The sequence below is a fragment of the Bombus bifarius genome, unplaced genomic scaffold, assembly GCF_011952205.1.
Source record: "Bombus bifarius isolate JDL3187 unplaced genomic scaffold, Bbif_JDL3187 scf7180000010271, whole genome shotgun sequence".
Classification (NCBI taxonomy): Eukaryota; Metazoa; Arthropoda; class Insecta; order Hymenoptera; family Apidae; genus Bombus; species Bombus bifarius.
The window spans coordinates 6102344-6125819 of NW_022885586.1; the positions used below are offsets into that span (position 1 = coordinate 6102344).

The following is a 23476-nucleotide window of genomic DNA, read 5'->3' on the forward strand; positions in this document are numbered from 1 at the left end:
GTATACGTAAAGTTCTCAAGACCGATGATCTAATCAATTCTCAAGGCTTTTCATTAAAATCTAATTGACATATTACCGTCTTCCTCCGTATCATCGAGAATTCCTTGAAACGTACCTGGTTCCTAGATTTTATATTGCAATTTCATAAATTGATAGCTGTCAATTAACTACATAAATGAGGCTTAGGATTATCTAAGGATATGTTCGATTGATAGAAACGAAGATGTACGTTAGGAACATCTAGCCAAGATTTCCACTTTTGATATCGAGTTTTGTTATAAAACTGTTCATTTAAGGGATAACTACCTGGTAATCCTCTTCTTCTTCAAGCCATTTCTCTCGGAGGAACACCAGGCGTCGTTCTCTTCTGTATATCGCGCATGTAGATGTATATGGGAATCGGTCGAGTGTTTTCAGCGTCGATCCGTGACGCAACAGCATCATCTACATAATTAATAGAACCGTTTATGCGTCTACGTGTAGCTACAAACAGGGCTGGCATGTAGTTAATACATCGTGTCGGGCGATCGCGCGCGATTATGATTTCATTGCTAAAAGCTATATGAGCTTTATCGGGCCATATAAAGGCATTATCAAGCGTGTATCCAGCCATTAGCTGAACACACGCGAAAACAAATAAACAACATGGAAACTGAAAACATCAAACGCGATCCGTTCACATCGACTTTCTTTATGCATATAATGTAATAATGTTAAAGTATCGTACGACTTGTAATATTTATTATATCGCGATTAAAATGTAACAAATTATTTCTTTGACGTGGAACAACCACTTACGACTATTAATTCTCGTTATTTTTAAACGATCGTAGCATTTTCGTCGATGTCTTCATCATAGGCAGTTCCGTTTCTTTAACCTTGGTACACGAAGAACTATGAAAGACGTATCGACCGCTATGGTGGCGCCATCTCTTCAGGAAGTGGCGAACCAAACTCTCGTGCATACCAGAATCGGTTCGTGCCGGCGGAACAGAGGCTTTATCCCACTTTATACGGCACTCCATAAAACCTCCAAGTACCATGGCCCGCGTATACGAGTCATATTCGCGTCTGAGACTTTGATCGAAGTTTCGTTAACGAAACTGCATTTTAAGTATCGCGAAAAAACCTCTAACGTTACGATTTATACACTCAGAATCGAAGGATGTTCGCCTGATTCGTCAGAATGGACCTAATGGCATGTACCTCGGCTAATTGGGTCCTCGATTTTAAACATAATTCCGTATCTTAATGCAGAACGGAATATCGAGTAGTCGATTGCTAGCAATAACCCTCATTATGTACTTCCTTTTCATAATATCAAGCGGTTTACAATTTACCAGAACCGCTCGAACGCTTATTCCGAATATAATCAACTTCCATGAAACAAATATCGTACTTTTCGACTATCAAATTTTCCATCGATAATTTTAATTACGTGAGAGACTTTACGTTCGAAAACTTTAATTTAAAGCATAAAGTCTGGTATATTAATATAAATAGAGAAAGTTAAAAATGACATTCATATATTTCTAAAATTCTCAGCCTCGCCCAATATCACCCAAATTGCGTATACCATAGAATAAATATTTCAAGAAAACCCGATTATATGTTTACGGAGAAATCTCTGCGCCTCCTTAGCAGCACCAAAGATTTAAATTATTCCATCGAATGAATACTTCGATAAAATCATATGTATATATTTACAAAGAAATTTCTATTTCACCCAACAACAGCCAAGATCCAGATCACTTCACCGAACAAGTATTTCGAAAGGATACAAAGAATATATTCGAATAGATCCAAATCACATCACCAACGAAAGTAATTCATATCTCCATAGAGAAATTGCTAGCCTCGCCCAAGGCTCAAATTACTCCACCGTTAAATAAATACTCCAAGAATGAAATTTATCGCCGATTTAGATCACTACGAATAAATGTCCACATGCTCATTGACCAAAATCGTCGAAAGCAGGGACCACGCTCGAGTGTCTCTCTCAGCGTCGATGAGAAAATCCGTGTCCCATAAAAGTCAAAAGCTTAACGTGACGCAGTCACTATTTCATTTTCGCCATAGTCGAACTTGGTAAAGATTGGTCGCGACGAGAGGTCCGAAGAATGTCGACGGTCGTTTTCTCCGTGCACGTATAGGCGACATCGCGGAGCTGGCGTGTATAAAAGAATCGCGGCGGAGAGCAACTTAGAAGGCGACGACGTCTGTTTAAAGTCGTCCCACGGGCACCTACGATCCTGTTGGAAAGGACCAATGACCGAACGGGGGCCCATGGAAGGAGCCAATCGTGCTATAGGAACGCGCGGTATCCAGGACTCTCGGTAAAAACCATCAAACGAAGCCGCCGGCATTCACGGAAAGCAGCGACCCTGCTGCACCCTCTCTTCGACCGTGTCCACCTTGCGTCCTTCCTGCTGCATCGACCGCATTTTTTCCGTTGCCATCGATCGTGCCGTTCACCGTTCGCGAAAAAGATCGTTCGGGGGAAAGGAAAGTAATCCCGGTACGCGGGATAGTGCTAAAACTCGACGTAGCGGTATCTCGCGATCCACTCGTCCGCTCTTCGTCCTTTTATGTTCGCTCTGATTCTGATTCCGAGAGACTGATTCGTTTAAATCAGATCGGAATTTGCAGTGTGTTATTCGGTTGCGTTATTGAGAGACCATTTCTATCGTGCGTCTATGCAAATGTTCTGGTTATCGAATTTTATGAACTAGGTTCCTCCACATGAGGATGGAAAGTTGGATTTACTTCCTGGGGAAACTGGAAGAAAGCACGAAGCGAAGGTATAAAACGTTCATCGGTCGTTTTGTTAGCGACGATTCGCTGCAGCGAATTTTAGATCATCAGTGTCAATAAACCGCAATTTTACTGAAATGAAAGGATTTCAGAAAGTTCCCTTTCACTCTTCGTTTCTTCGGCCTCTGACTGGGAAATGGTATTTGCTCCATATGTGGTGAACGTTTCCCTTTTTCCGACGGATGGCGATATCGCAAGGGTTTTGTGATAGACGCTCGCTGCTTAGACACTTAGGACGTGTTATAATTTATTAGCTGAATTCGCAATTGTTATGTAAGAATGTACATCTGGACTTCTTCTTGTCCCGTCGACTGCATTCTCGCCGTCGCATCCATCATGCCGTTTACTGGAAAAAGCCCCGTGAAATGAAGACAACCGACGCGACGACCAGCGATGGTTAATGTATTATTCTTCTCATCCCGTTATGGTGTTGTTTTCTTGCTAAGTTCTTGCATTTAGCGCCGATTATCATTAATACGATTAACACGAGCTTAATTCGTTCGAATAAATAAAATACATAGTCGTAGTAAAGAAACAGAAAAATTAATATTCCCGGTAATATTAATGAACAAAAATAGTCTGTTTAACACGATAATAACGGAAGAAAATTCCAAACATGAGTACAACTCTCGGAATAAATAATGGTAAAGGAAGAGTCTCAACGATCATCGGACGATCCAAGGAGCGTCTTTCATTTCAACCTCCAAATCTCGAACCCGAAGACAGTCCTCGATGGACTGTCATTACGAGAAAATAAGGCGAGCTCTAATGTTAGGGGTCTGTGGAACTGGTTCGGTTCCAAAATTCTCAGCAATGGAACAAAGGACTGTCACAAGCACGCCATGTACTACCGAAACACAAATCACAAGAATATAACAAGAAAATTGAGAAAAATAAATTACGAATGTTAAATGAAAGATAGCGGATCGTATTGAAATTGCAAATTCTGATAAATAGGCAAACCATAACAGCGTGATAGCCAATGGGGATAATAAAACTGCTGTTTACGATGCGAAAAAGTTGCGCAAAAAGGCTTATCGCACGCTGTGTATTTCTGTCGATCGAAGGGATTCACCGGTGTCTTTTTACTTCTGTTTTCCGCGCACCAAATTGCTGTCCGATAATTTACGAGAAACCAAGGCTTACCACGGTATTCACTTAGCACCACTTACGCCACCGGTACGTAATTGCATAGATCAATTAGGCTGTCCTTGCCGTTAAATTCAAGCGGAATTAGCCGGCAGCAAGACTAACGCTTTTACGCTATCTGGAAGAATGCGTTTACTATAATGAACCACTCATTCCGATTCTCCTGCAACGTCTTAATTTGTATACAAAGGCTAAACGAACAAACAATATTTAGGAGTTGCATTTGCATCGCGCGATAGTGCACACCGATGGTTCGATTATCACAAAGATCAGACTCATTACTCAACTGTTGATTTTTATGTATTTATGAAAAATTTGAGAGCACGCAAAAACATAATTAAATGCCCACAGTGCACTACCTTTTCTAATATTAAGTAGTCGAAAGAAATCTTTACTTAGGTTTCATTTCTTCGATCGTGTTTATATAAAAATATAAATTTTCCTAAATATCTACAGTCTACTCGCTACGTATACCTATGAACTTCCTGATACATCATCTATCTTTGATTGAAATAAAAATTCAACATGTTGCTAGCAGCGGTACAAAGCTACTACAGAGGCAAAGATAAAAAGAATAAGTATACTACGATGAAAAGGAATAAAAATCTACAGTTTTGTTACAACTGTGCAATTTTCAGCTTTCGTCTCTGGCTTCCATTGCTAGATACTACAGGTATAGTTTATCATTTTCGTTATCTTCCGATCGTCACGTCCGCGACACGGGCTACGTTTTATGAATTATTATTAGATTATACCAATGGAATGACACGATATCCCACGACTCGTGGGTTCACGGTGAGCAAGTGCACAACAATGTTGAACCACCGTCGTGTTGGTGTAATTAAGATAAGAATAATGAACTTCTAATGGGCACTCATCGACGAAATGTAGGCATAAAACGACTATAGAGAAGATTAGAAAAGTAGAACGTTTACGTCGCTTATTTAGTTAATTATTTCGCGTTGCGTAATAGACAGCTCTGTCGTGACGATACATGCCCGTTGTGAAAATAGTAACTTATGCAATGTAAAACTCATCGGTAAATATTATCAATCGACACGGCGAGGATCGATAAATTCAGAGCGGAAGCTAACACGTATAGCAAATTGTACACGCTTCCTGTCTCCTTAATTGCATATTATGCAATAATATACGAGTGTAAGTACGTTTGAATCAGTAACCTGGCCAACAATCGATCAAGCATAAAGACGTTAAATTGTTTCTTCGCGCTACTTTTTTAGTAAATTGACATCATCATTGGAAAAAGCTGTAATTTCAGTCATCGATTCACAAGGTGAGCATAATTGATGTATCGTCTGCTTAAATGTAACATGATGTTTTTGGAATAAATTATTCCTCCTTTGTAAAATATTTTCCATATTTATAATTACGTTTAAAACATACATAATTTTCGTTGAATATAAAGAACACGTGTTGTCGATGGTTCATCGTTATTTGATCCTCGTCATCATCTCTCGGTAGATCGTTAGGAGGTATCTTCCGGTTCCGTAGGGAGTCGACAAGAGCCGGACAAAACACCATAAACCATATTAAGCAGACTCATAAACTGCGCCTTATATGTGCCGACACATGCCGTCTGATTTCAAATCCCGGGAAGCAGCTCGATCAAGCTGCTTCTGCCTTGATACATAGCCGGGGTGTGTCGTATAATATATATTTATTGAGACAATAAACCGCAATTATGGCCATCATATAACTCGCTAACTAACCCTTTCGTAGTCTCCCTTCTCTTTTCTTTTCTCGATATAGAAAAAGGATTTTTTGGTATCCATCGCTGGCGCCTCTAGAGTGATGAAAAATTTCTGCACAAAAATATCAAGTAAGATAATCACTTGAATGACGATCTTCCTTCTTTCCTCCTTTAACTCACTGATTTTCTACTTCTCTCCTTTCCTGTGCTGTCCTTAATAGAAGAGATAAACGAGAAAAGATTTTTGTGCAATCATAGCCGGCGCCTTTAGCCTATTGGGGAAATTTCTTCGCGAAAGAATTAAACGCAAAACCGTGTTTGAGCTACAACTTTTTAAATTCAATCTGTTTTTAACACATCAACTATCTCGGAATCTCTCGTACTTTTCCCTAATACGAAGGTGAACGAAAGAAAATTTTTTCGGTACAGTATCACCGACGATTCCTCTCTATAAAAGAATTAATGCTAGTTAGAGTTAAGAAATTCTTTGAATGGCAATTTTTTCAGTCAAATTCTCTTTCGTACGAAAGTTTGTTTTCAGCTAATAGAACAAACGATTATTCTTGTTGATCGTTTAACAGCGAAACATCAGGATCAACGAATTAATCTGAGCCTAACGACGAGCTCGTTCAAGAGAGAAAGAGACAAAGACCACGAGACCCTGGAGCCCACAGCTTCGGCCAACGGATTTAATGATTATTACCGCGCCGATGATTGCACCATAAAACAACATATTGCTGTACCTGGAACTCCACGGCGATGAAACTTCGGCTAGCTCGTATAACCTCCGGGGCGATAATAGACCTGCCCTCGTTTCCGGTTGTTCTCTACGCGCCGCCGTCGATGCTGCACTCGAAGGTGCAAACGTCACGGTTTTACCACTCGAACATGCTCGAGAACAAAGTTTAGAAAATGGTGTGACGAGTTTGTATGAACCAGACATCGAAGGAGAAAAACATTGGTGGAATACTACAACGACTATGGTAGTCCAGTTTTCCTGATTTCACTCGTTCGTTTCGCATTTGCCATCAAGTCAGAGCCGTACCTTTGGAAGAACCACTTCCCAAACGTGATTCGAAGTTTATTAATTGACTGCATTTCCATGCAAATTCACGTCATTGAGAACATAATGAAATCATTGTTGTACGAGACACGTAAAAATATGTTGGTAGTGAACAGGACGCGTATAATATTTTGGGATTCGTATACGCATTTTCTGCCAATCTCCGTAGAAGATTATTCCAATTATCGATATCATACAAAGCGCTATATTTTCGATATTTTATATATTTTCTTCGTATCGCGCGCGCTCTGTACAATTTTGTATTTTCAAATTTCTTATAAATACATAAAAATCCGCATTCTATTTGTTAATATTCGCATGATACAGGTTTCCAAGAAGGTTGTTGTTTTTTCTGAACGAATTCGCGGGAAGACTGGACGTGTGGGTGCCACGGCTCGGGTCTCGAATCACACGAAACCCTACGGTTTCGCGGGAATGAGGTAGGCCGTCCTACGCGCGATTTCCGATGAATTTTTAATTTTCCCCAACGTACCAAAGCCCCGTATTAGTCAACACACAAAGACTGGCTCCGTATCGCGTGTAAACGCGAACCGTATATTCAATTAATTCAGGGCGGATGTTGTAGGCCGGCGATACAGCGCAGGGGTCGCTCCTCATTCTCGAAACAGGAGAACAACCGCGTACACAGTGTGGTTAATTAATGGGAGTGAAGACAGAAAGTATGCACGCTTGTACTGCACACAACAGAGAGGCAAGAAAGCACATTGGCGAGATGTTGGCCGGCCTTTCTCAATGACAACGATCCCTGCCGATGAAAAACGAGTCGAAAGCTCGATTATAAAAAGGAAAACATAGTATACGATAATTACAAATTAGCACCTTGCCTTCAATGGCGTTAAGAACTTATGTTTTCACCCTCTTGTTTCTACGAAAGTTGTGTGGCTGCACACAATATTTAGCTCTTCGTAAATCTTTCAATTTCTGATAAGAAGAAAAATATAGTACATAATACTAGAAATTAACATTTTGCCTGTCACGCTAATAGAAAATTAAGTTTTATTAACCTTGCCGGTTCTATGAGAATTGTACGCTTACATATTCAATCCATCGAGAACAATTCAATTTCCTTGAGAAAAGATTTTTCATTTTTATTAAAAAAGGTTTCAAATATTTGCTTCAACGTAGCGTTGTATAATAGTAGGATAGAAACACTGATAAGTATTCCAGAAGTTTTGTACGTTTTTTGAAAATCGAGAACAGCAGAAGATTTATACTTGAATATAAACGACCCACTTCGTCTAAAGAGTCTGTAAAATGTATGGCTATGGAGGATTGAAGTTGTACGAAGTAGAATAGACTTCGTCAGACAGTAACGGTAGAATTACAGAGACGGTTCAATCGATTCGCTTCTAGTTCAAAAATCTTTAAATAAATCACTCGTCTGTCGCGTAATATCTATCAAAAAAGTTCAAGACAAATGTTCGTGATTATTAAGAAAGGGTTCACAGAAGTAAAGTATTCCTTTGCGTAATTAAAAAAAATTCAAGGGTCGGCATGAAGTTCCCAAGAACCCACTTGGACACAGGTGCAATTTTTCTTTGACCCATATTTATGACTTTAAAACTCTCCATAAAAAAAGAAACTAAACCTTCTGTTCGAACGGAAAAGAATGAAAGATAAACGGCGTCAAATTGTCGCATGTTCGAAGGGACAATCGAACGCGGCGGACAAAGGACAAGAACAATCCTGAAAACCGGGACAAAGAGTCAGGGAAGAAGGGACGAAACGTCTCGACAAGGTGAACCGCGTGGAAAGGAGGCAATAGCGATCGTAGAAACGGGCGCAATGCCACAAGAAACTGACTGACTAACTGGTAATTAGCATATTTCCAGAATATTTCGGTGGCACGCGATGTTCCGGTAACTCGTTCCGAAAATGCGAGGCCCTCTTTGTTCGGATTCCAGTGAAATAGGCGGCTCGACGAATACATACGATATAGTATACCAATTCTATTTTAATACCTCTAAATATGATCGCGAATTCAGTTCAGGAAACTATTCTACCTTTCTTTCCAACTTCTTTCTTCGTCCAATCGGTTTTCATATTCGTTCAAGAATATTCAATTCAGGAAACTATCCTTCCTTTCGATCTTCTTTCTTCAATCATTGTTCATATTCGTTGCAGAATAATTCCTATCTTGTGCAATACATTAGACAAGTACGATATAGCTATAAAATCTAGCAATATTATTTCAATATATCTTCAAATGTAATCGCAAATTCAATTTAAGAAATTCTCTTTCCTCCCTCGTAAACTCCTTTCTCCATCCAATCATTCTTCCTACTTGGTCAAGAATTCCTCCCTCTGTCTATTTTATCGTTGCAATCGATCTTGCAAAATCAGCCAAGGTCGATATCCTAACCGATCATTCGCGGAATAATCATTCTTTCACCGACGGTGGCCGATTATCCGTGTCGGTAATTGAGCTTAATTGGCCATCGATCTACGTACGATCTTCGGGTGGATCTGTGTGTTTTGCCGGCGGTGGCGTTCCAGGCCAGCGTACAGTCGACAAAGAGAGATCGTTTCGTTACGAGCCGTGATTATTATAACGCTAATGACACGATGACTCAATTAGAAGGCAACGTCCAATCGGAATTCAGGCGCCTAGCGTCTCCGATTGTCTCCGTACGCCCATTCACGATCTTAAAGCCGTACTTCTAAGCGGCGGAGCATGATTTCATTTTCTATTCGACTCATCCTGTGCGACGCCGAGTCGCACGTGGGCCGAACGATCGTTGGAGGAGCGTGGCATCACGAATCTACCGTAGCAAGCGAACGCAGATCGTATCTGACATTATGCGCACGCTATTAGGATGATTAACGGTACTCGTGTGTAATCGAGTCACGGGGTATTGTCCGTCGAGTGTCACCGTTCAATCTCATCTTCCTTTTCGATCGGGTAAGGTGTGACCCAACGACGCTTTCTCGTCTATTGCAGCTCCTTTTCTCGTTTTTTGATTACTATAATGGCATAGAATAAATCTCTCTCTTTCTCTCTGGTTTTTCGTGGGCGAAGCTACCGCTTTATTTTCCAGTTACTCGCAATTAAAGTGTAAGAAATGATACACAGTTTGCACGATAATGGTTAGTCATTAATCCAAGTGGAAGGATTCCCAGAGTTATCACTGGGGGAAATAAATGACACTTTTTTTCATCGAAACCATGTCAGAAAATAGTGCACGCTCTCCATCAATCACTCGGTTGCGTTGTGCAATAATGTTCTCGATAGAAATCTTCAAACCCGGCTCGCCAGTCATTTTCTGAAACATCTAAACATCGTTATTCGTAATCCGTCAAATGGATGATGTAAATCAATCGTAGGGAACACCGAGCCATGTTTCGACGTGCGAGGATTGACGTGGTAGAAAGCTGTTCGCGGCGAGGAGCAAATTGTAACGTCTGAATCGTCGTTCGTAGCACGCACCGGATTCACGATTTTCGTCTCGGGACCAACGTCTACGTTCAATCTTCGTTCTCTCTTTTATATTTCCTTTTTCTTCTGGCACAGAGAGCGAGCTCATACCCACGTTGGTAAGTAAGAAACGAGATCCTACGTTCCGATTTACAGGTCGATAATTTCGTGGCTCGCGCTCTTCTGGGAAAACCGCGGAGACCGACCGCTTTCACTCCACGCCATTTACGATTGGTTCAAGGTTCTCGTTCTCTTTTTTCCTCTGTCCCTGTGCTGCACCTGCAACAGGAAAGAACACGGAAACGTGATTGCTGTGTCGGCGCCCTGCACATGCAACGTCTCTTTCTCTCTTTCTCTCTCTCTGTATTTTTTCTTTTTGTCTGCTAACGACGAATATGAAGTACGAAAAGGAGAGAATAAAGCAAAAATAAAATAGAAAGAGAAATATCCTTTAACGAGACAAAAGAGCAAAACAAGGGTTCCAGAATATTCCTCTTTTTTACTTCCAGAGAGGAGGACTGTTCATTACCGCATGCTGTGAAAAATAAAATTAATTGGTCATGAACTTACAAACAAGCCCTAATCGCTGTCTTATATCGCGGCAGGAAAACACGTAGCTCGTTGGCCGCGTGAAAAGTAAAAAAAAAAGAAAAAGAGAAGGAAAAAGAAGAAATGTGAAAGGCACGAGTTTGAGGAAAAACGCGCGCTCCGATAACATTGGTTTGCATTGAAGAGGAAGGTGGCAGCTGATGTGGCACGCGATCTGAAAATTACGGTCACCATCGATCAATAGCCGCAAAAAGGAATCAACGAAGTTCCTGCGCGGACTGCATCAATGGCTACGTTCCTTTCCTTCCCTTCACGGCTTCGTTTTGGTGCATTTGGTGCGACGATCACCTCAACGAACGTCTCGCGTTGCCGTTCGAGCGCGGTCATATTCTACTTCGCAGAAATGGAACAGAAACTTGGTACTCGAAGCTATTCCGATGTGTACCGTTTCTCGTTAAATCAATTCTTTTAATGGATCGTAACAGTGTGTGAAACGTTGATTAATAATGTGATACCGTTGTATCTAATTAATAATTAACGGTATCAATGCGCTCGTCCATGTAGAGATCGTGTGGATTAATCGGACTTAGGATGGGGCACGCGAAAAACACATTGTCACGTGATTGTTATTCCGGAGTAAACGACAGAATCACGCAATCGCCGGAGGAATCTGTCGCTTGTGTTTATCAATCCTCCGTTTTATCCTCTTTGTCACATCTAGAATTCAACAAAGATTCACGAATGTTGATAATTATCCTTTGAATTACAAGCAGAATTGCGTAACGTCATGTAAAGCTACTATGAGATAGATCAGGTCCTTTTTTTGTTCCCTTCTTTTTTGTCTGACCAAATTTTCTGTGAAATCATTAGCCTGGCTATTGATAATTATCTGTAATGGTTAGATCCGTGGTATCGACAATCCCGCAAATTTTTTCGTCTTCGACGAGCTCTTCTACTTCCCACGTGTTTCAACGTACCCCGTAATTTCTTGTACTCGAAAGGAATTGCGAAACGCTTTGTTCGGTATTGACAGAGGAGAAGGAGATTGCGCGCAGCACGGTTAAGCAGTAACACAGAAGAATGTAATTAGAGTTCTCGACATATCGATGGCCGATAACCCGATTATTAGGACAGGAGCAACAGAGGCTGCTGCGAAGTGAAAAGCCAAGCCAACGATGTTGCTGCCTGTAACGAGGCATCGATAGAAACATTTTCTACCCGAAACGGTTCCTCCGAGCTCGCAAGTCAATCGAAACTCGGGAATTATCAAACTATGTGGCTACATCGAGGTTATCGCGTAGTTGCAATTTAGAATGAACTTTCAGCCACATTCGATCATTTTTCCTACGTAATCACGAACCCTCGAAGATCTTCAGAAACGATCAACTAATAACGTCTTCATACTGCAAACTATAAATGTTGGAACCAACCTATAAATAAATGTAGGATGGTTTTTCAAAAGTACAAAATAGAATGAATATTTCAAAACCTTCCAATGAACATACGAGGCGGTTTTAAAGATAACCAAGTTTCGATAACTAGCTCTGCCACCTCCACTTACACTCGCGATAGCGGTTTATCTTGGCGTTTCACGTGGTCCTAAAACGAAGGCAATGCTAAGTATATAGTGGACAGGCTTTCGTCGACAGCGAGCAGCATTGGAGGGGCGAAGGAGTCGATGATGGAGCGACGAAAGTAGAAGAAGAAGAAGAAGAAGGAGAAGGAGGAGAAGGAAAAGAAGAAGAATAGGAAGAAGAAGAAGAAGAAGAAGAAGACGACGACGGCGATGAAGAAGAAAAGAAGAAGGAGGAGGAGGAGAAGGTTGGAGAAAAAGTGTAGATAGAAAAAAAAAGAGGAGGTAGAAGAAGAAGAAGAAATGCCTAACGCCGATCGAAGAGACGGAGCCCCACCTCTTACGAGAGCGATGCCGTGCCGGGACAGGCCCGTCGAATGTTAAGGAGACGCGGGGAGCGAACATAACCTCACCTAACCTAACTTCACCTCCACTCTCGGAGGCCGCCGTGCGGCCGGCGATCCCGCGTATGATTTCCAGTCGAGCTCTCATTGGTCGACTGGTCTGTGCGCGGTTACCGCCTTCGCCATTAAACAAAACCTTGCGAGAAGAGAGCGAAATTAAAAAACGAAGGGTCCCAGGCCCTCCTCGATACGTTCTCGACCTTGCCCCGACACCGTTTCGGTACCTCTAAGCCAATTGCGATTGCCTCGCGACGTGTCGATTCACTTACGCACCCCGTCAATTCAACTCGATTATTCTCGTCTCCTCTTTGTCTTCTCCTAGGCTTCAACCGAGGCGCAAAGTGATTCTATAAGGATTCCTACCGTAGAAAGCAAAAATAAAATTTGATCTCATATTGCATTCGAAGGGGCTATAGAATTATTCGATGCTAAGTATATTTAAATATAAATAATGTCATTGTTTTAATAGGTTTGGAGCAGAAAGAATTTTAAGGAAGAACTTGTTAGGCGTGGATACTAGTTCTTCTGTATACCTACGCTAAGTGATACTACAGAAATAGATGAAACTTAAATTTCCTAACTCGTAATTAAAATACAGTGAACTTAGAGAAAGTTAATGATAGGAAGTATGTACGCAATACTAAGTTCATGAATCGCTGCCTGTTAGTCGAACGAGTCCAAAACCTGGAATGTTATACGTTCTAAGATTTCTAAAGATCTACGAATCATCCCTCTGATACACAAATCTCGTTACCCTCGAGCTTGATTACGAGACTTAACGAGAACGTCACGACGCTCTCTTCCTATCCCAAGACAGCTGGTCGGCTGGAAAGGTTTCGTTGGTCAATTTTCTGGCCGACAGATTCGCGAATCCGCGTCGCGAATATGCTCCCTCGATCTAAGCCCTCTGCTTCACCCTCCGTCCCTCTCTCGTCTCTTTCTCGCCACAGTTCAGACTCTCTCTCTTACTTTCTCCTGTTGCCCCGTAATTGATATTATTATGGGCCGGTGAGGCCCTCCCATTACGTTATAAATATTACACGGGTCGATTACCGCTCTTTGTTCCGGACATGCTTACAATGTCCGCGAACAATGCTGGACCCTCTTCCTCCCCCGCCACAATCTTTTTCTCCTCCAGCAACTCTTTCCACGGGCGGCATCGCACATGAACGTAGAGGACAGCGACGTCAACGACGACGAGGAGTTAACCCTCGATTTAACCGACGCGAAGATACGCAGATAAGAAAGGATCGGAGCGGATTGCTCGTTGGCCCACGAGTGGTGAATGGTATACGTTCGACCACCCTGACACGATGTTGCAAATAAACAAATTTCTGCGCGATACGTTAGTTACTCTAAATTATGGAAGAAATAAAGAAAGTTTCAGATAGAATATTTTCTCATACTTTTCGAAGGAATTCGTATATCTTAGATGGGACCGAGGATGGTTGCACGTGGTTTGCTCCCCCGGCCGCCATCTTAAGATGGATCCAAGGCAGGACCTGCTGCTCTTCTACTTTTTTTCATGCTCCGTTCGTCGTCCTAATCATTGTTATTACGAGCGGTCGCCCGTTCGCACACGTGCTTTTTTTCTTCTTCCTTCATCCCCCTTGCATCCCTCGGTGCTCCTTTTCTCCCCCCGTGGCCCCCTTATCCATGCGATAGATTTCGGTCAGACCAATTACATTTTTTCCTTGGCCGTGGAAGGAATAAAACTATGATACGGATCGGTATCGCGCCCGTTCCCCACCTGCCTCGTATCGGCGTAACCTCAAAAGAATCTGCCCGTTTGCAGTAAAAAAATGAACAAGTCGTAGGCGCGACAGACACGCTTGATTCTAATAATCATACGGCCGGTTCATTATCTCATGACCCGGGCTGGGCGTAGCAACTTTTAATGTGTACGCGGGCGCGTTAAGTTTGATGACCGCCCGTAAAATCGTCGCGGAAGATACCGATGGCGCGGCAAGCAATTTACGCTCATATCGAATCGGGAACATAATCTCGTAGAAAGGAAAAGGAGTGGCGAAAGTGTAACAATTTCAGAGAAGGTTTAAAATTATTTCAACAATTGGCCAGTTGAAGAAAGCCATAGGTGCTATCAGCTTTGTGTGCTCGCCTTTCTAGATTTATTTTCCAGCTAGATTGGTATAGTTGAAAGTAACCTATCTTTAGCGTAATTTTTATAGTCATTCGAATGTCTTTTTGAAGGGATTTTAGAAAGGCTCGGAGGTTGCGATTGGGACGAAACTGTAACACTCGATATCTATGTGTCGTATAAAATATTGGGATCTTTAACCACACAATCTTTAACAGTAGAACTACCAAAGTTACAATTTTTACACTTACAATTTTATCAGTTACAAACAAAAAATTACAATTGGAACAGTAGAACGTAATCTATCGAGGTGGTAGATTTCAAATTTCTTGCGTTTCTACGTGCAGACCATTTCAGTAAGATTAACGAGATGGTAAAATTATTGAGATGGAAACTTGGCTCACATCGTTTTAATTCTAACTTCTATCAGCGTATGGTATATTTAGATATATACTCTGTTATCAACTATTTTAAGATTAACTTTTTCTGATAAAAAGGGAAGAGTCACAGCTCTCCCTCTGTAAATTTGATTTCTCTTGTCCGTCCCTATCACATCCCTAAAGCTTCATATCGAAGAAAACATTATACAAGAACGATATACTGGCATCGTATAAGAGCAAAATTTGCAAAACGCCGCGACAGATGATCGGTACGATGGAGCTTTCTCTCGACACGCTTGAAATTGACCGCGCAATCCGCCGATTCCGGACGTTTCTGTGTGAAACGAGGGGAGGGCGTGCCGACTTTCTTGCAAAACGCAATTCCGCCGGCAAGAAAGTGGAGCGCGCTCGTTGTAATGTATTCACGCGATTTTCTGCTCGTCGTTCTGTTTCCTTCACCCTCCTTCCTTTCATCTCTCACTGTCTGTTGCTCTCCTTACCGCGTGGAGGATCGTTAAAAATGTCCGAAAGCGCGCGTTTCGGCTTTCCGCGAAGTGTATTTCGCGATAGAAACGACGTACACGACCGACACTCGCCGCGTAAAAACCGCGATACGAACCGAGAGGAAGAGAGAAAGAGAACGGGAAACAAAAAGAGAGAAAGAGGGTAGAAGAGGAGGAGGTGAGGGGGGAAAAAGGCGGACGAGCGGTGCAGTTATGTCACTATTAAAAACGCATTAATCCTGAATTCGCCTTGGATCGGGCCGGTCGCTTCGTGCGGACCCGTACGATTTAAGCGCTCGGTTTCCCGGCGCGCGATTTCACACGTTGCACGCGCATTATTGCTTCTCCTGGTTTTTACCACCCCTCCGTTTCAGGGGAATGGATTACTATCTTCCCGTGAAAATCATCGAGGTGAATTTTCAATACAATTTTCTTTTTTTTCTTTTTTTAGCACGACATATCCGCGATAAAAACAAGGAAATAAAAATTGTTAGATTTTTTTCAAGGGTGAAACGAGGAATTAGTGAGATTTTCAATTCGAAAATAGGAGAAATCGAGGTATCGATGTTCCACCCTTTTCCGTAGGAACTCGCCCGAATGGATGCAATATCACGAAAGCGCTAAGAGAACAACGACCAACGACGAACATCATGTTGCTGTACTCGAAAGCTCGGCGATGCAACGAAGCGGGGAAGCTGGAAGCTTCTAAAGTACTCGCCGCCGCTGCTAATGGCACTTCTCCGACCAACGAGGGGGAGATTTTAAGCTCGTTTCGCGGAAAAACTGTTGATTTTCCTTGAACGAGAAATTACTTTCTCGCGTTCGCTACCCCTCCAGCTCCTCTCCATTCGTATTGTCGAAGAATCGATATTTAACAAGAAACTTGATACGAAGCATAAAACGAAGAGACACGTAGCCTGTGTATAAGAACGTCCGCGTTTCTCTTCTATGCCGATCTACTGGAAATGAAAAATTTAAACACACCGGCATCGTGTTTCACATACTCGAAGAAAGATTCTTTTCCTTCTCCTCGATACACGCTTCGCTCGCCACGCCTATTAATGCCCTGAAAAGGTGTAATCGGATCGAAGACCGTCGAACGATCCGCTTTCTAGTCGGTTGTTTTTTTCAACCAATTAGAAAACCGAACGTAACGATGTCTCGTCTAATATCAGAGGGTTCGAGACGCTTCCCTGAAACGCCGTTTAATATCCATAGCGAGAAGAAGAGCAAAAGAACGTGTCCACCGTGTGCGTTGCCATAGATCGTGGTTGCCCTCGCGTAATGATGCTGCCTGTGAAAAGTATATCGGGATTCCCGAAACGAGAAAATAGTAAAAAACGAAAGGGAAAGACGAAAACGTAAGAGGATACGGATAAGCGAAGAAACGGGAGACCAGCAGAGGAGTCATCCGCCTTCCTAATTCGATCGAAGCCTCATTATGATCTTAGAGCTCGTCCCAGGGAACCTAGCATTAGTATAAACACGGATCGAGAGTACCATTATACGGCCCTGGTGGTGGCCCATTTTGAATACGAAAGGAGCAAAGATATTATGTTAATCGAGCCGACGATATTACAATATAGTATCGCCACGCTGTTCCCGGAGGCCGATCCCGTCCAGACTTTTCGCCTACTCGTCCCATATTCGCGACCACGTATGCATATATGTATGCTGTTCGTCGCTGATGCATTATAAGTTGACGAAAAATAATTAATGAACACAAAGGGGATGAAATAACACGGTGGTGAATGCCGGCCGAGAGCTCACAGTGAGACGTGGCAGCGCTAGACGGTGCTCTTGATAGGGAAGCAAGGAGTCGCTCGTGAAAGCTCATGAATATTTATCTGGGTCAGACTTGACCAACTTGCCGATTAAAGCGACGTTTTGTCGCTTCGTTAGATTCCCGACAAAGGATTGGAATAACGGTCGCCGTGAACCGCGCCCTTTTTAACTTCCTCCATTAATTAGACGTCGTTAAAGAACGAGCTGACTACTTGTCTTTTCTCGCGAGTTTCTTCTCCCAATCGGAACATTAGGACGTCGATCGATTGTCAATGATGGCCGATCAAAAGGTCTGATATTCGAAGTTCAATGCTGAAGTTGATATTTTTCAAAATATCGCGTGTTATTTCGTAAGATAGGCGATGAATCGTGACGATTGTCGCTTCCTTTAAACAGATTCTCTATTTGCCTTACGATCCCCGAAAGTCAGCGTCGCGAACTCGGTATCCTCTCATGAAAATTGCGTAGTGGCTGTCTTCGAGTTCGAGCGGATTACAGGGGTGGTAGAGTTGAATGAAGGGTGTAGGTGGGCTCGGCTACTGAGGGATCGTTGTTGCCATGGCGACACCAACCCCGTCCTCCGGCAGTTCACCATTTCCCCCGTGCGCTACAGCGATCCCTCCGACCTCCGGGGAAGGCGCGATCCATATCTGCTAACGCGAAGTCACGTTTCAATGGCCATTTTGTGCTGTGACAAGAAAGAACGGGTCCTCGGCTTCTCGCGAAAACTTCGCCTTCGTCTGATTTCACTTCCTTTCAGGGAAAAACTCTGGTCAACCTCTGGACTATTTATGAGTTTGCTTAAATAAGAATAGAGGATATACCACCCATTGATGGTTACGCTTTAATTAAACGTATTTACTAAACAGAGAGAAAATTCGACGTAATGACACGTATTATAATGACACGTATTTAAGCCACGTTGTCATTATGTCAAACGTGGATTCATGTGGGAATTACATCGTTGAAGATGTAAATAGCGAAGCGACAAGGAAACACCACGTCGCATGGAAGATATAGTTCCATAGCGTATAATGAACATGTCGAAGACCGGATAATAATTCGTGACAAGGACGTCTGGGAACGAATTTTCGAAACAAAGAACGACCAAGTGATGATTAGAAACAATATTGTATGCAATCCACGGTGCAATTAGCCGCGTTTACGTAATCTTGACGAACCGTATCCGCTGTCATTCGAGCGTTTATTTAGAACAATGTTCCAAGTAATGTTCTAAGAAACTTACCAAAAAAAAAAAAAAGAAAATCATTTTTCAGCAGAAAGAAATATACTTAATTCGGTAACTACGATTCGACGAAGAAAATTTTTGGATATTATTAAATAAACAAACAAAAAAGCAAATTCGATGACGAAGATTCTTTCCAAGTTCTTCCATTCTTTCCAAGGCATTAGTCGCAAGGTCTCTATGTTACGCGAAGTGCTTTCGACACATTCCTAGAGCACTCAAACTCACTCCACACGTAACCAGCCGCCCTTTCAACGACGCATAGGGGTGTACTGTCGCGACACTTGTGCATTGGTCGTCGAGGACCGATTTAAGAGTCACGGCCCTCGAGTCGATTATGACGTTAAGAGGAAACAACGGTCTGGATCGGTAATTAAACAACGAGGGAATGGGCAAAGCAGAACAATCGCGACTGCGCTGGCGAAAGCGGAGAGCAGAGTATGAAACGTATGGATCACGTGTCACGATGACGACACGGGAGTAAAAACATCGTTCAACACTTTGCATACGTGTCTACCTTGCCGTAATTGAACGATTTGCATACGCACGTATCCGATCTCGTCCCGCAAATTGAATACGAGAAACTTATTTAATTTCCGCTGGCAGGCAGTTACGTACATCGTGAATTAATTAATACTTACGAGAAGCAAATCACGGTAAAAAAGACAAGTATCGAACGAGACAAAAAAATGAGACAAAATAAAGAAGAAAAAGACACGTCCTTGGCAATCCGTATGACGCCGCGTGGAAGTCACGCGCATGAAACGATCTGCATTCTAATATCGATATTATTGTAATGTGCTCGACCAACGGGTTCTCTGGCGCGACCACTACCATCAACCACCCCTGGGCCACGGTTAACAAGAATTCAAAATGGAGGTGAGGCGGCCCGCGTGCACATCCCCTCGGAATCGAATTTCAACACCGTCTACCTATCTTTCACCGATTCTCTGGTAATTATTTTTTCGCTAAATCTGGGGATCTCGATCAGGTGATTCGGCTTCCCCCGTTCGACGATCGACGATTCGTCGAGGGTGCGAGGAGAAAGGGCGTATATATACATGTGTATCCTTTTCGAGACTCGAGGCTGAGCTGCGTGGCGGAGACCCATTTGCGATGCAGGTAACTCCACACCCCCCTCGAGGTATCTTCCAGCTTCGGTCGGCCGCTTCCTGTACGTGTGAACGTATACGAAGGTTGGTGCGACCGTATACGTGGCTACACGCGTATAACAGTGCGCCTGTGGTTCGACGATGCACATGCAGACACCGGCAAAACCTATCTGCCATGCACGATCGCTCGGTTGCATATAAGCCGAGACGCGCAGCACGTCATTACGCGGGCAGAAAGCAAAAAGACGATAGCCTCGCGGCCGGCCAATCGCCGTTCGCGTGCTAATGAATCTGAACCGACCCGACCAATGGCGGAACCCCATATACGCCGCTGGTGAACCCGGTATAACCCTCGTGGCAATGCCGCGGTACCAGAAACCCGGGGTGTGGTGTGTGCGCGCGGCCGTTCGATCAGAAATCCTCCTCTTTTTCTGCGATCGGAGAATTGCGAACGACAGGCCACGCGGCGCACGATTTTTTCGAAATTTCCAATGGTTATTACGCAACGCCCTAACTCCCCCCTCCCCTCCCTTTAGTTTAATTTATCGACTCGAACATATTTCCGAACAAGATTCCATGGAAAGATTAACCCCTGCGAGCCGGTGGATCGTTTACTCGTGTTTTAAGTATCGCGATATAAACCAGCCACTATGCTCTATACCTAAGATATACATATATATATATATATCTATCGGAGTCAGGTTGGTATTTTGGGGCGTTCGATGAACCTTTACTTACTTTACCGTCGCGAATGTAGCTAATATTTATCAGTACGAATGTGGACACTACAAGAGGCTATGAGTAATGGCAATAGGATGGTCGAGATGATGGTGACAAGGAATTCAGGTTCGATAACGAATCCACGGTCCACGGGAGGACAAGTATCAACGTACTACTCGATTCGGGTAACTTCTCGATAACTCAATCAGCAATTCGTCCAACGACTAACTAACAAACTAACTCTCCCGTAATTCAAACGAAACTGCCCTTATATACTCCTGTCCCCACTTCTCGGGTCAATCTTTGTTTTTAAGGAGAGCCATATAATCATTTCATACCTCTGTCAGGTACACGTCCCTCCCGTGACCGTGGCTATGTCTAGTGACCCGCTATGTCACTTCGAGCCCGAACCCATCGTCATAAAGTCAGAATGGAACATTAAGACTATTTCTTATTTTTATTACTTAAGTGCAGCTATAGTAAAAGTCTGGACTAGGGTATTGGGGTTTTTCCCAACATTCCGGACGGGAAATCCCGCTGTCCTTCCATCTCCGACATATCTATATATATACACATTCTATTTCGAAACCTACAACAATATCACCAGCAATGTTAATCAATGTATGAGAAAGTCTCTTCCCTTACGATTAACTTCTCCACCCTATACTTCGATTTCTAATAACCGTTTTAACTTGTTCATCAGGCGAGTTTAAATTTTAAATGACAGCAATTGGCGAACAATTCGTACAACTCATAAATAAACAGATCCTCACCCCCAGAAACCGGAACGCATGCGAGTCGCGCATGCACCGCGTGGGTAGCCAGACACAAAGGTTCAAGCATACTACGGTGAGTGCATGAAGATAGAGGAAAAGGGTAAGGTTCCTGGAGAAACGAGGTATAGCACGGCAAGGAACACGCTCATTGTTTCCCTCCTTCTCGAGACTCTCCTCGCTAGCTGGCTGGCTGTCTGGCTGGCGACACGTAAAGTGCGTGCACGCGTGCATGCGTGCCTGCATGCCGTGCAGCGGCTCGGTGCATGTGCACATAGCGCGTACAAACGCACGGTATAGTCGATGCAACGTGCACAGAACAGCTCGGTGCAGCGTGTACCGGAGTCAGAGAGCCGCTCAGGGCTATCATTATGGCGGCAGTAGACACTCCCTCCTTATCGCCGGTTTCCAACGCGAGTCTCGACCGAACGAACGCTCGCAGCTCCGTTCGCTCGCCATCATTATATTTTCCGCGGCGAGAAAGGACGCGCACACGAGCGAACGCGCCCAGAAATACGCACACACGCGACCAAACGTTGAATACCGTGCCTCTTTCCAGATGGAGAACGTATCAGAGTATGGGTGAATCCGGTCACCATCCAGTCGAATTTCTTCCTGCGTCTTTAAATATACCTCCAGCATCGATTCGATACTTTGTAACCGATACTTTGACGAGAGTCAGCCCCGGTGAAACTGGATTAAGCAGGCTGCGAGGAAAACTGGATTGGGCGGAGGGACGCGTATCTGGGCTTGCCTGAGAAAAATCGATCTGTTTTTTGCGTCCAGGGGATGATTAGTATTATGACAGGCTGCAGTCGGTACGATGATTTTACGTTCGGAAATCTTGCGCGGTCGATTGGCAATCCAGTCACCGCGAAGTTAGTGGCGTCTGCTTTATTATGCAAACTCTTGTAATCTGTTTAGAATTAAAAGTTTGTCCTATTCGATTATCGTGATGATTACAGTCTCGTCGAATACCAAAAACAATCAATGTTTTTCATACCTTTAGTAAAATTGGGAGGCCGGCTAAACCGAGATCGTAAAATTTATCTATTTTCTTCGTTTGTATTCGTTATAGCTATTAGTCTTTTTAATATATTTCGTATACACTGCTGTATCAGTTATTTTATGTCTTCGTTATATTGCTAGACATTTTGTATCCTCGTCTTCAGGTCGGATATTATAATAATCGATAATAAATACAGATATTTTCAATAAAATTCAAGTTGAATAAATTGTCTGACCATGAAAGGACAATTTTGTAACCACTTGCTTACAAAAAATCTCTATGACATAGTGTAGTAATAAATTAATTGCCGAATGTACCGATTCTACGAACAAGCAAGTGCAACTTCCCATTTATAGCGTCGTCTTTAGGAGAGTAACATTTTTCCCAACTCAATAGCCAAATACTGTACGTGCAATTAAGTACATTGTACCCGCGTTGCACTTTCTTCTCGCCAACCCTCCATTCATTCGCGAGAATCTTTATTTATGTCCGAGTACAATTATCGAGGATTCGTCGAAGAAGGGTGAAACAATCGCGAGAGATGTGTGCCGGCGTTCATTGAGAAGCTCCTCTCTTGAAACGGACGGCAATTTCAACTTTTTCCCCCGCGATGTATCCCTCAGTTTGCGAAGCGCAGCCGCGTTTTTACCAAGCGTTTCCTGCAATCTGTTCTTTCGATACCAGTTAAAGCTCTAACCGGTCTCGCGACCGCGGTTTTTGCCCCCAAAGAAATCAGGGTTTCGCAAGAATGATCCGGATAACTCGCGAAGTGATCGATTCCATAATTTCCTAGAACCACGAGGACTTCGATTCGATCTCTTATTACGAACGATTATCACCGGTCATTATGCTCCACGTTCGATACATAACGATATAGGACATGAACCATATTTCATCGTTGTTAACAAGCATTGATATTTTATCGACTTTGAAATTGATACCCGTCCGTTCTCTCCTATCTCGACGAATATTACGCGCATCCGTCGAATCAACGCGTTGCATTCTATCAATGACGCGTTATCACTTTACCGTTATGCCTGCTCGAGATTTCTTTCCACCTGCATCCGGACGAAGGAATTCACCGAGCATCAGAAATCGATCGGTTTTCAAACGACAATTAGCGATTAACCTCGTGGCTCCGTTGTACAGAG

At 43.0% G+C, this 23476-nt stretch overlaps 1 protein-coding gene across 3 annotated transcripts in view; it reads right to left on the reverse strand.

Annotated features, from left to right (window-relative positions):
* Positions 1-849: 849 nt before the first annotated feature.
* The window catches only part of LOC117216295, a 58510-nt gene continuing 35883 nt past the window's right edge, over positions 850-23476 (reverse strand). For 2 of the 3 annotated variants that reach the window (XM_033462902.1, XM_033462903.1), the window contains exon 4: positions 8106-10452. In XM_033462902.1, the coding sequence (XP_033318793.1) occupies positions 10385-10452 (68 nt within the window). In that variant the 3' untranslated portion in view covers positions 8106-10384. Of the gene's footprint in view, positions 10453-23476 lie in introns of all 3 variants that reach the window. The other variant, XR_004489342.1, reaches the window with a different exon arrangement.